Raw genomic sequence first — 15,625 nt, 5'->3', positions numbered from 1 at the left:
GGGTCCTCCGCCCCCACGCCACCTATGCGGCCACCTACCTCGACGACATAATCATCTATAGTAATGACTGGCCGAGGCATCTCGAACATCTGAGGGCCGTCCTTAGGTCGCTGAGGCGAGCGGGTCTCACAGCCAACCCGAAGAAGTGTGCGACTGGGCAGGTGGAAGTACAGTATCTGGGCTTCCACTTGGGCAATGGGCAGGTGCGTCCCAATTGCGGCCTGCCCGAGGCCCAAGACCAAAAAGAGGGTGAGACAGTTCCTGGGGCTGGCTGTCTATTATCGTAGGTTTATACCTAATTATTCGGACGTCACCAGCCCACTGACTGATCTCACTAAAAAGGGGGCACCAGATCCGGTCCAGTGGACGGAGCAATGCCAGCGGGCTTTTTCTGAGGTAAAGGCCGCACTGTGTGGGGGGCCACTTTTACACTCCCCTGACTTTTCTCTCCCCTTTATGTTACAGACGGATGCATCGGACAGAGGGCTGGGGGCTGTTTTGTCCCAGGAGGTGGAGGACCGCCCAGTCCTATACATCAGTAGGAAGCTGTCGGTGCGTGAGGGGCGCTACAGCACAATAGAAAAAGAGTGTCTGGCAATCAAGTGGGCGGTCCTCGCCCTCCATTACTACCTGCTGGGGCACCCTTTCACCCTCTGTTCGGACCACGCGCCCCTCCAGTGGCTCCACCGCATGAAGGATGCCAACGCGCAGATCACCCGTTGGTATCTGGCACTCCAACCCTTTAATTTCAAGCTGGTCCACAGGCCGGGGGCGCAGATAGTCGTGGTGGACTTCCTCTCCCGTCAAGGGGGGGGGGGGGGGGAGTCGGCTGCAGGCCGGACGGCCGCCCGGCCTGAGTCGGGCGGTGGGGGTATGTGGCAGCAGGGGTGTGGTCAAGCGCCGATCTGTGCCAGGAGGGCGGAGTCAGGGAAGGTAAGTGGCAGAATCCCTACACCTGATGTCAATTAACCTGTGTTTGTGTTTTTCTTCCCAGTGACCACACCCTACTTAAGGAGGGAGAGCGTAGAGCAGAGGACCTCATCCCCGAACCAGACGCCGGTTGTGTGTGTGTCTGTCTTTATAGTTTACAAGTTGTTCACTGAAAAGTGTGGCAATAAAACCCCTGGTTACGAACCTGATCTCTGTCCTGCCGTCCTCTGTGCTCCACCCACCCATACAAACTGTTAGAATATTTTTGTCTCATTTGTTTAACTGGGTTCTCTTTATCTACTTTTAGGACTTGTGTGAAAATCTGATGATGTTTTCGGTCCTATTTACAACCCCAATTCCAAAAAAATTGGGACAAAGTACAAATTGTAAATAAAAACGGAATGCAATGATGTGGAAGTTTCAAAATTCCATATTTTATTCAGAATAGAACATAGATGACATATCAAATGTTTAAACTGAGAAAATGTATCATTTAAAGAGAAAAATTAGGTGATTTTAAATTTCATGACAACAACACATCTCAAAAAAGTTGGAACAAGGCCATGTTTACCACTGTGAGACATCCCCTTTTCTCTTTATGACAGTCTGTAAACGTCTGGGGACTGAGGAGACAAGTTGCTCAAGTTTAGGGATAGGAATGTTAACCCATTCTTGTCTAATGTAGGATTCTAGTTGCTCAACTGTCTTAGGTCTTTTTTGTCGTATCTTCCGTTTTATGATGCGCCAAATGTTTTCTATGGGTGAAAGATCTGGACTGCAGGTTGGCCAGTTCAGTACCCGGACCCTTCTTCTACGCAGCCATGATGCTGTAATTGATGCAGTATGTGGTTTGGCATTGTCATGTTGGAAAATGCAAGGTCTTCCCTGAAAGAGACGTCGTCTGGATGGGAGCATATTTTGCTCTAGAACCTGGATATACCTTTCAGCATTGATGGTGTCTTTCCAGATGTGTAAGCTGCCCATGCCACACACACTAATGCAACCCCATACCATCAGAGATGCAGGCTTCTGAACTGAGCGCTGATAACAACTTGGGTCATCCTTCTCCTCTTTAGTCTGAATGACACGGCGTCCCTGATTTCCATAAAGAACTTCAAATTTTGATTCCTCTGACCACAGAACAGTTTTCCACTTTGCCACAGTCCATTTTAAATGAGCCTTGGCCCAGAGAAGACGTCTGCGCTTCTGGATCATGTTTAGATATGGCTTCTTCTTTGAACTATAGAGTTTTAGCTGGCAATGGCGGATGGCACAGTGAATTGTGTTCACAGATAATGTTCTCTGGAAATATTCCTGAGCCCATTTTGTGATTTCCAATACAGAAGCATGCCTGTATGTGATGCAGTGCTGTCTAAGGGCCCGAAGATCACGGGCACCCAGTATTGTTTTCCGGCCTTGACCCTTACGCACAGAGATTCTTCCAGATTCTCTGAATCTTTTGATATTATGCACTGTAGATGATATGTTCAAACTTTTTGCAATTTTACACTGTCGAACTCCTTTCTGATATTGCTCCACTATTTGTCGGCGCAGAATTAGGGGGATTGGTGATCCTCTTCCCATCTTTACTTCTGAGAGCTGCTGCCACTCCAAGATGCTCTTTTTATACCCACTCATGTTAATGACTTATTGCCAATTGACCTAATGAGTTGCAATTTGGTCCTCCAGCTGTTCCTTTTTTTTTACCTTTAACTTTTCCAGCCTCTTATTGCCCCTGTCCCAACTTTTTTGAGATGTGTTGCTGTCATGAAATTTCAAATGAGCCAATATTTGGCATGAAATTTCAAAATGTCTCACTTTCGACATTTGATTTGTTGTCTATGTTCTATTGTGAATACAATATCAGTTTTTGAGATTTGTAAATTATTGCATTCCGTTTTTATTTACAATTTGTACTTTGTCCCAACTTTTTTGGAATCGGGGTTGTATGCAGAAATATAGAAAATTTAAAGGGTTCACAAACTTTCAAGTACCACTATATCTAAGCTGTGATAACTGCTGCACATACTTTCTTCATATCAAGTCATTTTTCAAGGCATTTCTCAGAGATGTGCTGCTGTTTCTGATGTCTTTCTCTTTTAAATCCGCCAATTCAACCCATCCCAGGGTAAATACAGTAGTTTGGTGGTTGATCATTTTATTTCACACACAATTGCATAGTTCCTCTCAAAATATCCTTTGAACAGTGTGTGAAATCACAATTCTTAAAGCAAATATGTCACTAAATCTTTGACTGTATATATTTTTCTCATCTAATCTCATTATCTTTAGCCACTTTATCCTGTTCCACCAGGTCGCAGGCAAGCTGGAGCCTATCCCAGCTGACTACGGGCGAAAGGCGGGGTACACCCTGGACAAGTCGCCAGGTCATCACAGGGCTGACACATAGACACAGACAACCATTCACACTCACATTCACACCTACGGTCAATTTAGAGTCACCAGTTAACCTAACCTGCATGTCTTTGGACTGTGGGGGAAACCGGAGCACCCGGAGGAAACCCACGCGGACATGGGGAGAACATGCAAACTCCGCACAGAAAGGCCCTCATCGGCCACGGGGCTCGAACCCGGACCTTCTTGCTGTGAGGCGACAGCGCTAACCACTACACCACCGTGCCGCCCGTATATATTTTTCTGTTTCTTTTCAAAATTTATTTTTACATGAGAAAAAAACTAGTACACCGTTGTTTTTAAATTTCTTTATTGGCATCAGCAAAAGTGTTCGAGGAAATAGGCATGCTTCTGAATTCTTCTCTGGGTTCTCTAAATATGGTCTTAAGTGATTTGCTTTCCTACTGGTCAGTGCTAAATCTTTCATAAATGGCATTTACATTTAGCAATGTGCCATACAAACTCTGAATTCGCCTGCGAAATGGAAACCAAAAGCTCTCGCAATTGTACGGTATAGAAAAATAATAAAATTTTGTGTATATGAAGGACATTTGATTTAAAATAGCATACTGCATGGCATGTCAAATATTTTTTCCCCCCTCATCACATTTTCTCCAAAATGTAGCAGGTCATTGTATGTTTTGTACACTGAGATTTCATGGACATAATGACATGATTCTTTTTTTGGGCTGTACATTAGGCAGTAGGAGTTCAGGAAATGAAGTCTTACAATGTGTCCAATCTTCCATGCAAATAATTAGACACAAATCAATTACTAATTGTTAGTGTGAGAGTGTGTGTGTGCACGCGTGACCGGGGGGGCCTCACTTAACAAGTGTGGTTTGATTTGTTTAGATCAGTCTATGAATGTTTTAACACCTTTTTTTTTGTTTGGTTTTATTTTTTTCAACTAAAGAGTTGTGTTAAATAAGAGATGTGTCAATAAGAGAAATCCTAAGCTGACATATAGTATAGGTCTGCAACATGTATGTATCCATGCCTTGAGTTCAGAGAGAGAGAGAGAGAGAGTGTGTGTGTGTGTGTGTGTGTGTGTGTGTGTGTGTGTGTGTGTGTGTACACACATGATTTTCCCAAGCCAATATTTAAAAATCTTCCCCAACTTTTCTCCCTCACATCCCTGTTCGCCTCTCCCTTTTTAGCTGCTTATTTATTTCTCCTCATTCATTCTACAGCAGACAAATTAATGGGATATTTCTAATTATAGCTATATATCTGGAAGTGTGTTTCTATCAGCAATGCTTGCAATGACAATTACACATATACAATAAATGTAGGTTAAATTTCTTCTGATGTATCGTGTTGGCACGATTAGATACAAGCAGACGGGGTGACAGCCATAACGGTTATGACAGTAGGAAAGAGCAGCGTGTGTTGTACATGCTGAGATCAGTTTACTAATTCCCAAAGGTTTTAGAAAGTCAGCTGAGGATGCTTTGGCATTACAAGCCGAAAGAGGCTCTTACTTTCCCTGTCACATCTTTGCAATAGAGGCTCGCAGCATCTCACTCTTTATCAAATGAATCCCACAAAAACTCATTATCTATACCCCTTTCTGTGTGTGTGTGTGTGTGTGTGTGTGTGTGTGTGTGTGTGTGTGTGTGTGTGTGTGTGTGTGTGTGAAAGAGAGAGAGAGAGAGAGAGAGAGAGAGAGAGAGATTCTAAGACAGGCAGCTAGTGAAAATCATAATGAAAGAGTCAACGAACAGCATAGCAGATTCTGGGAGACCAGGACGTTAGTGGATCTGATGCCTACTGGCACACTGAAGTAGCAGATGGCTGGAATGAGAGGGCTTGATAGTACAAAGAGAGAGGGAACAGGAAAAGGCATGGAGTGGGCTTTTCATTATGTTTTGTTGTTGTTCTGCCTCCTTTCACTGGTTTTCTTATCCCTGTCAGCTGGATGAGCTCATGAGAAGAAATATACTGTAGAGCAGAGAGGAAAAGAGGAACATACAGGGAGGGAACAGGACAGGAAAAGATGAAGAAATAAACGAATTACAGACATTCACACATTTAAAATTCCACAGATTCATACAGCAGCGTGGCTTCCTTTCTCAGTAACTGTGTGCTTAATGGACTGTTGGCCCCCTACTGAATGATCAGGCGGAACTGCACAAAATGTGTTAATGAATAAAATTATTGAACTTGTGCTGATTAGGTCTAGCCTGGACATTAATTATGTCAACCCTTGAGTTACTACAAGAAGACCAGACAAAGAATTTTAAAATAATATTGCAGCAATATACCTAAAGGTGACTTAATTAAAATTTATTATTATTATTATTATTATTATTAATAAAGGTTAGGAGTGCCTACAAGAGAAATCCCTGCAAACAATGGAGAATTACACTTAAAGGGATAGTTCGGGATTTTTGACATGAATCTGTATGGCATCCCCATCAATAGTGTCGTGCAAACACACTGACTTACCCCTGACAGCATCCTGTGAGTCCAGTTCTTGTCCAGTTTTGGTCCAGACGAAAGTAGTCCGGCAAGTTTGTTGGGGTCACGAAAGTAAAACGTTTTTCGTCTCAAAACAGTATGTGTTCAAAAGAGTGATATATTTGCATCACAAAACCGTTGTCAAATAAAAAGTCAGACCTCGAAATCGCTTGGCACTATTTTCTCTCCCTTCTTATCACTGCACGCTGCCGCCAGGTGACAGCCACGGCTGTTTCATTCATTGTTTACTAGTGATGGGAATTTCGGCTCTTTTGGCTCTTCTTACTATAAGGAGCCGGCTCTTTCGGAAGAGTTTTTATAATTATTTCTCATGACTTGTACATTCACATCGAGTACACATATCAATGCAAATTAACACGAAGGGATTTACTAGACCAATTTATATCTGGAACTATTTTCAGCCACAGCACAGGCAAAGCACCGCTGCAGGCGCAAAGACACCGCGCAGCGCCTGAAAACGGGTGCGCAGCGCCTGAAGACCCGTTTTCAGGCGCTGCGCGGTGTCTTTGCGCCTGCAGCGGTGCTTTGCCTGTGCTGTGGCTGAAAATAGTTCCAGATATAAATTGGTCTAGCAAATCCCTTCGTGTTAATTTGCATTGATATGTGTACTCGATGTGAATGTACAAGTCATGAGAAATAATTATAAAAAAATCTTCCGAAAGAGCCGGCTCCTTATAGTAAGAAGAGCCGAAATTCCCATCACTAGTAAACAATGAATGAAACAGCCGTGGCTGTCACCTGGCGGCAGCGCGCAGTGATAAGAAGGGAGAGAAAATAATGCCAAGCGATTTCGAGGTCTGACTTTTTATTTGGCAACGGTTTTGTGATGCAAATATATCACTCTTTTGAACACATACTGTTTTGAGACGAAAAACGTTTTACTTTCGTGACCCCAACAAACTTGCCGGACTACTTTCGTCTGGACCAAAACTGGACAAGAACTGGACTCACAGGATGCTGTCAGGGGTAAGTCAGTGTGTTTGCACGACACTATTGATGGGGATGCCATACAGATTCATGTTAAAAATCCCGAACTATCCCTTTAAGTGCATGTGTGTTTTTGTTTGTCCCTTTAGTTAATCAGTGAACTAAAATGTAAGTAATGTGTATCTTTATAATATATTCTTTCTTCACTAAAACTGTACTCAATTTTATTTAATTGTATTCAATTTAAGTGTTGTAGATATAGCCATGGGAAGTGGGGGTAATTCAAAGGGACTCACCCTGAGACCCAATTTGCTAAAGTATGCTACAGTGTATTTTCACGTTTTGTTGTATTTTATTATTATTTTTAATTCTCTCAGCAGACACCCTTCTGGTCCTTGCCACCAGTGAGATGGCAAGGACTTCTGAAAAAAAAAATTATATATATTTTTTCCTTTTTTTTCATTTAATTATTTTGAGAACTGCTTAAATTTACTGTTTCTTGACCAGCTGCACAAGATGATGTTCTGCTTGGCCATACCCCTCCCTTTCCAACAGTGTAGGAGAACCAGTGATGGCTGTCAGGGCCATAAAAATATGAAAGGCCCTCTCTAGAGCTTGTGCTTTCATTTATCCATTCTGGGCTACTAGAAACATGGGGGTACAACATGGCAGACTGTGTGAAAGAGGACCTGCTCCCTATGTAGATATGAAGGGCTCATTCTAAGCTAATGAAAATACAAAGATTTGTAGTTACAGGTGATTATGCACAAATAAAACATAAATATGATACAATATTCCATCCATCCATTATCTGTAGCCACTTATCCTGTGCAGGGTCGCAGGCAAGCTGGATTCTGTCCCAGCTGACTGTGGGCGAGAGGCGGAGTATACCCTGGACAAGTCACCAGGTCATCGCAGGGCTGACACAGAGACAAATAACCATTCACATTCACACCTACGGTCAATTTAGAGCCACCAATTAACCTAACCTGCATGTCTTTGGACTGTGGGGGAAACCGGAGCACCCGGAGGAAACCCACGCAGACACAGGGAGAACATGCAAACTCCACACAGAAAGGCCCTCGCCGGCCACGGGGCTCAAACCTGGACCTTCTTGCTGTGAGGCGACAGTGCTAACCACTACACCACCGTGCTGCCCAATTATTCCATTTCTGCTAATTGATCCCCATAATCCTACATACTACTGTACCTTTACTCATGCCAATAGTTCTGTCTGAGTTTGTGTAGCAGCTATGACATTAAACAACCTTTTCAATTCAAAACCCAGATGACTTCGCCTTGTGCAGAATGGGATATCGTAGGCCAATATGTTTTTCTAGTCTGGCTGGCCCGCTGTGGCACGGTTATTATAATTGCAGTCTATGTGACGGAGGGAACTCCAAATTTTGGCATATAGAGACCTTCTGTATTGGTTATTTCATTTGTGGTTGTATTCCTGTCAGTGCACTAACAAGGGTTATATAACATTGGTTATTATCCCGAGCCATAGTACGTTCCATGATTAGCTAGCCATTCATCTGTCTGGCCCATAGATAGGCCTTTGAACAACAAGAACAACAACAATGCTTTATTTTATTTACACCTTTAAGCACAAGTATAACACTAAAATATAATATAACTAAGAAAGAAAAAAAGTGATATCAGTAAACCAAGTTAAAACCAGAACTATGAATTTTGTAGACAAAAAAAGTAGACGTAAATGTAATTTGGAAAGAGGTACAGGAAGCCCTAGAATAACTTGAAAGCTAATCTAGCTAGGGCCTTTTGGAATCTCGATGTATTCTCGTGACATTTTTTAAACTGAACAATTACATAAGCAGAGGTATAATAAACTGAACTTTCGAAAGCACTTTATGCTCACTTTACAGCATCTACGTGTGCACTCAAAGTCATTCCTAACAGGCCCATTTCTGCCCAGTGAAGTTTCCCCTCATTTTTTTCCCTCTCTCAATACCCCCTGTTCAGAATACATTCCCACAGCTATGGTTGTAGAATGTTATTAAAAAGTATAAATATAGTGGAACTCACAGAAGATTATCCCAACCACTATGACTCCAATAATGCCCATCATAATCATCATCTAAAGGAAGGTAAAAGAAACAGAGAAACAAGTGTTAAATTGCGTGTCAAATGTTAATCACAATGACAGTATCATACATATACACAGTAAACAGTAAACAAGTCTTTTCTATTTATCACGTGGACGTAAACTGTTTCTAACCAGTGAGGAAACTGAACAGATTTTTCTTACTCCAATACTATATGATCGAAAAGAAAGAACGGAGATTGAAACACTAATGAAGGACAGGATCTGACACAGCTGTTTGCTTGCTTTCTGCTCTCTCCCACTTCAAATCAACACACTGTCTCTGACTTACATCATCCATTAACAGGCACAGAAAACGCCAGAGAAAGAGACAAATGCGGTGCTGGATGTTTACACTCTCTGTCTGGACTAACAGTTACTTGCAGAAGAACATTTCATAATGTGATACATCCTTCTTGCATGGATTAATATAATAGGGTGGTTCTTCGGTAACGGAATTACATTCACAGCAAAAATGTAGTAACTTTTTTTTTTAGTTGCAGTACTCAAGATAATGGTATTAAATAAACATTTCACACTGTATGGGGTATCTTCTGACCCTAAAAAAGCATAGAAAACTTGGCTATGTTTCACTCTGAATGCAAAATCTTTTATGAGGAAAGAAAAGTCAGTAACGGAATTACATCAGAAAAAAAACTGACCTTTCGTTTCTTAAAATTCAAACTAAGATTTTTCTGAAGCCACATTGCTATAATTGGGGTGATAATTTTTAAAATATGGTTTTCAATACATTTTACCTTGGGGTCCATACTTTTGCAATATCACTGAGCTGACAAGTTAAGGCAATCTTAATAATTTCATAATTTTGGCCTCTCTGCTGAAGAATTGCCCAATAGCTGCAAAAGGCAAATAACACACAGAGAGAATTCAAGGCTATGTCCTGAACAACAGAATGTGAACTGTCTAAAATGCTTCAATAACAACAACAGCAATAGTGTGTGGGAAGAATTCGATTTGGGACTCCGAGGATTTAATAACCTGCTTATGTTTCATCAGTATTACAGAAGATTTATTCGAATAAAATCTCTCAGTTGCTCTCCTTTAATCGAACAGCGTGCTACAGTGCATGTTATCTAAAAAAAAGTTTAGAGAATTGCCTGTGGTCAGTTCTGTCATGTGTGTTTTATTACTGAGCATGTGTTCTCCATGTATTTTATTATCTAATCTATGTTCTTTGTTCTCAGCCTTCCAAAGCTGAATAGTGGTATCATGCTAGCTGAAACACAGAGTAATAAATACACACACTGTGGCCAGCAGATGCCTCAGATTACTGATTCTCACTCAGTATAACCAAGTTTGAAATGTAAAACTACAAAGAAACACAAATCATCATCATCTTCTTTTGGCTGCTCCCGATTAGGGGTCGCCACAGTGGATCTTTCGTCTCCATTGCTCCCTGTCTTCCGTCACCTGCCACTTTCATGTTCTCTCTCACCACATCCATGTATCTCCTCTTTGGCCTTCCTCGTTTTCGTGTGCCTGGCAGCTCCATCCTCAACATTCTCCTTCCAACATGCTCTGCATCTCTTCTCAGGATGTGCCCATACCATCTCAGTCTCATCTCTCCTAGCTTAATTCCCAAGCTCTCCACATGTGCTGTCCCTCTGATGTGCTCGTTCCTTATCCTGTCCAACCTCATCACTCCCATCGCAAACCTTAACATCCTCAACTCCGCCACCTCCAACTTTGCCTCCTGTCTCTTCATTAAGGGTACGGTCTACAATCCATACATCACAGCTGCTCTCACTACTGTCTTATACATCTTTCCTTTCACTCTTGCTGGGACTTTCCTATCACAAATGACTCCCGAAATCCTTCTCCAACTGCTCCACCCTGCCTACACTCTCTTTCTCACCTCACTATCGCAGCCCCCATTTTCCTGCACAGTTGACCCCAGGTACTTGAATTCACCAACTTTCTTTACGTCTACTCCTTGCATCTTCACTACACTCTCATCCTCATTCTCATTGATGCACATGTATTCTGCATACAAAGAAACACAAATACACCTCGTCAATAACTAGCCAACTATGACAGGTGACTGAGTCTACCTAACTGACTTAACAACTCAACCAAAATTGGTTGAGTGTTATTCACTAGCATCCTACCAAATTAGAGAACAAAAAAATGCCTTATTTGTTTTAAAAAAACCACCCATTATTCATGAATCTATTTTCCTCTTATAGTATCCTATTGACCCTGACTCCCATTTGTTTACTTTCTCATCTTTAATCAGACTTCTTTTGAGGTATATCTGAGCTGGCATTTACTGTATGTGTACAAAAAATCCCACCAAATCTGGTCCAATACAACTGACTATGAATTCATATTACAGGACTATCAGGATGACTCTCCGCAACTCAGGAACATTACTGTACGTTATAATGGATTTCTATGTCCCCTGACTGAACAATCACGTCTTATTATTTGTACCAAAATGTCCTACGAACTGTCGGTTTAAAGTGCTACTTTGATGAGATTTTACAAAATTGAAACACCATACATAAGCAAATTCTCCTGACTCAAAGAAAAATATAATATTTTGGAAAACAAATTTTGTTTACTTTTTTTTGAGACAGCTAAAATAGGTCATGAGAAATCTAGATTTCAATATTCTGTGTTTCACGGTCTGCCATGTTTATTTTTCATACACACACCTGCTAAAAAGAGTCAGCGGAAACAACCATAAGACTGAACTGTGATGTCATACATTCAACCTTCTGCTCAAGCTACACAACAAATATAGCGAAGTTCTGCAATGTCTTTCAGTGAAAGTGAGATTTCTTTAAGTTTTTCTTCAGATTGCTCAGATAATTTTGAATGTGAATCCCCTTCAGATGGCACAGAGTTTGCAAACAGTGATTTTAACTCTGTAATCCCATTCAATGGAAGTCTAGAACCTCATGCAATTGAGGGGGATAGCAGAGTGTACAAGAACACCATTGCTTCAGAACAAGAAGAGGAAGAAGAATTTTTGGTTGTTATAGTGAACACTTCCCTGACCATCTTTAATGTAAAAACAAGTGTTTTAAAATCAAAGATGAAAATTATGATTTCAGGTAGTTTCCATCAACATGTGATTTTGAAATCTCACCTTCTGACATTCTCTGGCAGTAACACCAGACTTCAGTTTTCCAGATCAATAGTACGGCTCCAGAAACAAGTATTCTTCGAGATCCTTTGACATGGTGTGCTGCTGTAAAGCAGGAGCTCTTGAAATGTACCGTACAAACCCCAAAGTGCCCATCAGGATCAAAAGTATTTTTGATAAAGTCGAACAAAGTTTATCCACTTCACGCGATCAGTCTCGTTTAGAGGTGAGGTATGGATTGAAATCCCTGCCTCTAAATCAGCTGTGTTGCTACAGTCTTGCACAATGACTTTGAAGTATCTTTTATATTACAAAAGGTGTTTTGTTTTTTAATCATGATTTTCAGGCCCGCGTAGATTTTAAATTGCAACTTTCACACTAGCATTACATACGACTTGTATTTTGGTTGAGTGTATGATGTCACGTCCCACGTTGACCCATTCCCCTGCTGAGTTCAACAACATGCAACAGCTGAAGTGGTGGTCATGAAAACTCACCTTAGGAAAGACATTTGTGATACAAATTTCGAGAAAAAAAATTACACAGGTTTTATTGAAAGACTAAACATTATAACTGCAAAATTTGAAAGAGTTTTGTTGTTTTGGTAAAATCTCATCAAAGTAGCACTTTAAGACCACAGTATATCCATCTCTAAGTAAAGCTTGAGTCCAAACCTCACCACTCAAAAATGTTTAATTAAGGTAGATATCCTGACATTAAGGAGTGAGCAAAACAGCTGAGGACTGCCTCAGAGAGCAATGGAGTAAAGTCAAATGGCAACAGATAATGTCTCTGATCTCACGTGTGCTGCCAGTGTGGCACTTTTGGAGAAGGTGGGGAAATAATTAACTCCCTAACAAACTCTTAATTGGTCAATCATATTGTAAATGCATGTGCATTTACCAGAAATAAAACTAGGTTATAAAGTAGCCTGAACTTACTGTTCCAATACTGATAACCAATTTTATATCCTGAAAATCCTAAAAGCATACCTAATTAAATATTATCAATAAATGTGATTTATGTCTTAGGTACACTACCGTTCAAAAGTTTGGGGTCACCCAGACAATTTTGTGTTTTCCATGAAAAGTCACACTTTTATTTACCACCATAAGTTGTAAAATGAATAGAAAAAATAGTCAAGACATTTTTCTGGCCATTTTGAGCATTTAATCGACCCCACAAATGTGATGCTCCAGAAACTCAATCTGCTCAAAGGAAGGTCAGTTTTATAGCTTCTCTAAAGAGCTAAACTGTTTTCAGCTGTGCTAACATGATTGTACAAGGGTTTTCTAATCATCCATTAGCCTTCTGAGGCAATGAGCAAACACATTGTACCATTAGAACACTGGAGTGAGAGTTGCTGGAAATGGGCCTCTATACACCTATGGAGATATTGCACCAAAAACCAGACATTTGCAGCTAGAATAGTCATTTACCACATTAGCAATGTATAGAGTGTATTTCTGATTAGTTTAAAGTGATCTTCATTGAAAAGAACAGTGCTTTTCTTTCAAAAATAAGGACATTTCAAAGTCACCCCAAACTTTTGAACGGTAGTGTAATGGTTTTATTAAACATGCCTGGTATAGACACCAACTGCTGTCTTTTCCCTGGGGCTCAAATTTGATCTCATTAACTAATGATCACCACACACACTACACAGTACTTGCTTGGCTCCTTAGATGAGAATAAATAGAGGGAGCATGAGTGAGAGCGTCTCACTTTTCCTTACACAAACTCTCGCTCTCTTCATATGCGGTACTTTCAATTTTACTCTCCTGCCCTTAAATGTTCTTTCAATTTTTCTCTCTCATGCTTATTCATCACCGTGTACATTAGAAGATTAACTGGAACATTCCATGCTCCTCCAAACCAAGTGAAAAAAATGGAATTTCAATGAACCTTGTTGGCTCCAGGTTCAGGTGGCACTGTGTCTGCTGTCAATCTTTCTCACCTTACAGTTCTTCCACCAGTACTTGTTCTTCAGCTTGGCAGCGCAGCTCTCAAACTGAGAGGCTCCAGCCTGCAATGCATCGGCCCTGTCGTCCAGCTCTGACAGTTTCTGGTCCCGCTCCAAGACTTTATCCACATTCACACGCATAATATCAACAACCTTAACAGAAAAGCAAACCAGGTCTTTATTAAGGATTGTAATTAGCATTAATGATTCATTATTAATGGTATATTGCATTTAATTTAGTAGAAAATCACTACAGTTGGTGATTAGTGGTGAATGTTTTATTGCAGTACTTATTTCACTGTAGAATCTATCAGCCAGGTCTGTGACTCTAATAAACTGGGTCATAAAGTTTTGCCAGTGAATAAGGCCAAAGCTGGTACAAGTTTTCAGCTTTATAATGTGATGCATGTGGGCGGCACAGTGGTGTAAGTGGTTAGCACTGTTGCCTCACAGCAAGAAGGTTTGGGGTTCAAGCCCAGCAGCCGGCGGAGGCCTTTCTGTGTGGAGTTTGCTTGTTCTCCCCGTGTCTGCGTGGGTTTCTTCCGGGTGCTCCGGTTTCCCCCACAATCCAAAGACATGCAGGTTAGGCTAATTGGTAGCTCTAACTTGACCGTGAGTGTGAATGGCTGAGAGGAGAAAGCCTCTATAATAATCCAGTAGAAGGCAACAGGAAACCACTACTGTAATGTTCCCATCAGAGCGGCCACGTCACTGTAGTGATCTGCCAAAATGGATGGATGGAATATGATGCATAAAAGAGTTCTCAAGTTGAATCGCAGACTGTAGTTCATGTCTCTCAACATGCATAAACATATGCATTAAACATTAAAAATATGGCAATGCAATATGAGGCTGGCAGTTAAAAAAGAAAAAAAAATCAGAGAAATACTAAAAACAGCACCATGTCATCCCCATACCTTGGCAAAGGTTTTAATTGAATACTTGCAAACTCAAAACACACATTAATGAAAACCTGCTGCTGTGAAAACATACAGTACACCAACCTCAGCTCAGAGAATTCACTCGAAGGCATAAAATTCTTGTGAGGTGAAGGGCAGAAAGCCCAGGTCTAATTTGTTAAAATGCACATTAAACGCTTGTGGAGTTCTTTGGCAAAGACATACAGTATGCACAGATGAAATTATGTACATATACTTATATATTACATATACAAAATAATAAAAATCAAGCATAGACTCTCCTTTAATATAAATAAAATACTTATAGGACTAAACCCAGGCTTAAGTTGGCTACAACATATTTCCTTCTCCTCTTTACTCCCTTCTTCTTCCTCAGACATGCTCACCTCTTCCACCTGCGCCTGTGTCTGCTGTAGTCGGCGATTGCTGGAGGTGTTGGGAGGGGCAGGAGCGCCTGTGCCTGGTGCTCCTTCTGCCCCAGGAGCGCCAGGAGCCCCGGGAGCTCCCGCAGGAGCTGCAGCATCTGGAGCTGGAGCTGACCTGAACATGAAGCCATTAGAGGATCAACATACAGTACATTAATTGGTGTACGGCTATAGGAGCATCAAACTCCAGGCCTGGTGGGCTGCAGCCCTGAAGAAATTTGTGTTTTCCTGTTTAACACAAGACCTTGGTAATTCGCTTATGAGGGTGTGTTAAATGAGATAGAGCTCTGCAGTGTTGTAGCCCTCCAAGACTGAAGTCTGGCTTGGTTCAGAGTTTTAAAA

The 15,625-nt window shown here is 41.2% G+C and overlaps 1 protein-coding gene across 1 annotated transcript; it reads right to left on the bottom strand.

Moving 5' to 3' along the window:
- Positions 1-5,228: 5,228 nt before the first annotated feature.
- On the bottom strand, positions 5,229-15,406 carry vamp1b (vesicle associated membrane protein 1b). The gene is made up of 4 exons (XM_060920825.1): positions 15,245-15,406; positions 13,933-14,091; positions 8,806-8,857; positions 5,229-5,289 (listed from the first exon to the last, which is right to left on the bottom strand). The coding sequence occupies exons 1-4, from the start codon at positions 15,404-15,406 to the stop codon at positions 5,273-5,275; spliced, it is 390 nt and encodes a 129-aa protein (XP_060776808.1). The 3' UTR covers positions 5,229-5,272.
- Positions 15,407-15,625: the final 219 nt, after the last annotated feature.

Source organism: Neoarius graeffei, chromosome 5, assembly GCF_027579695.1.
Source record: "Neoarius graeffei isolate fNeoGra1 chromosome 5, fNeoGra1.pri, whole genome shotgun sequence".
In the NCBI taxonomy this organism is placed as follows: Eukaryota; Metazoa; Chordata; class Actinopteri; order Siluriformes; family Ariidae; genus Neoarius; species Neoarius graeffei.
Note: the sequence above shows the minus strand (reverse complement) of the source record. Positions and strands in the feature narration are given on the sequence as shown.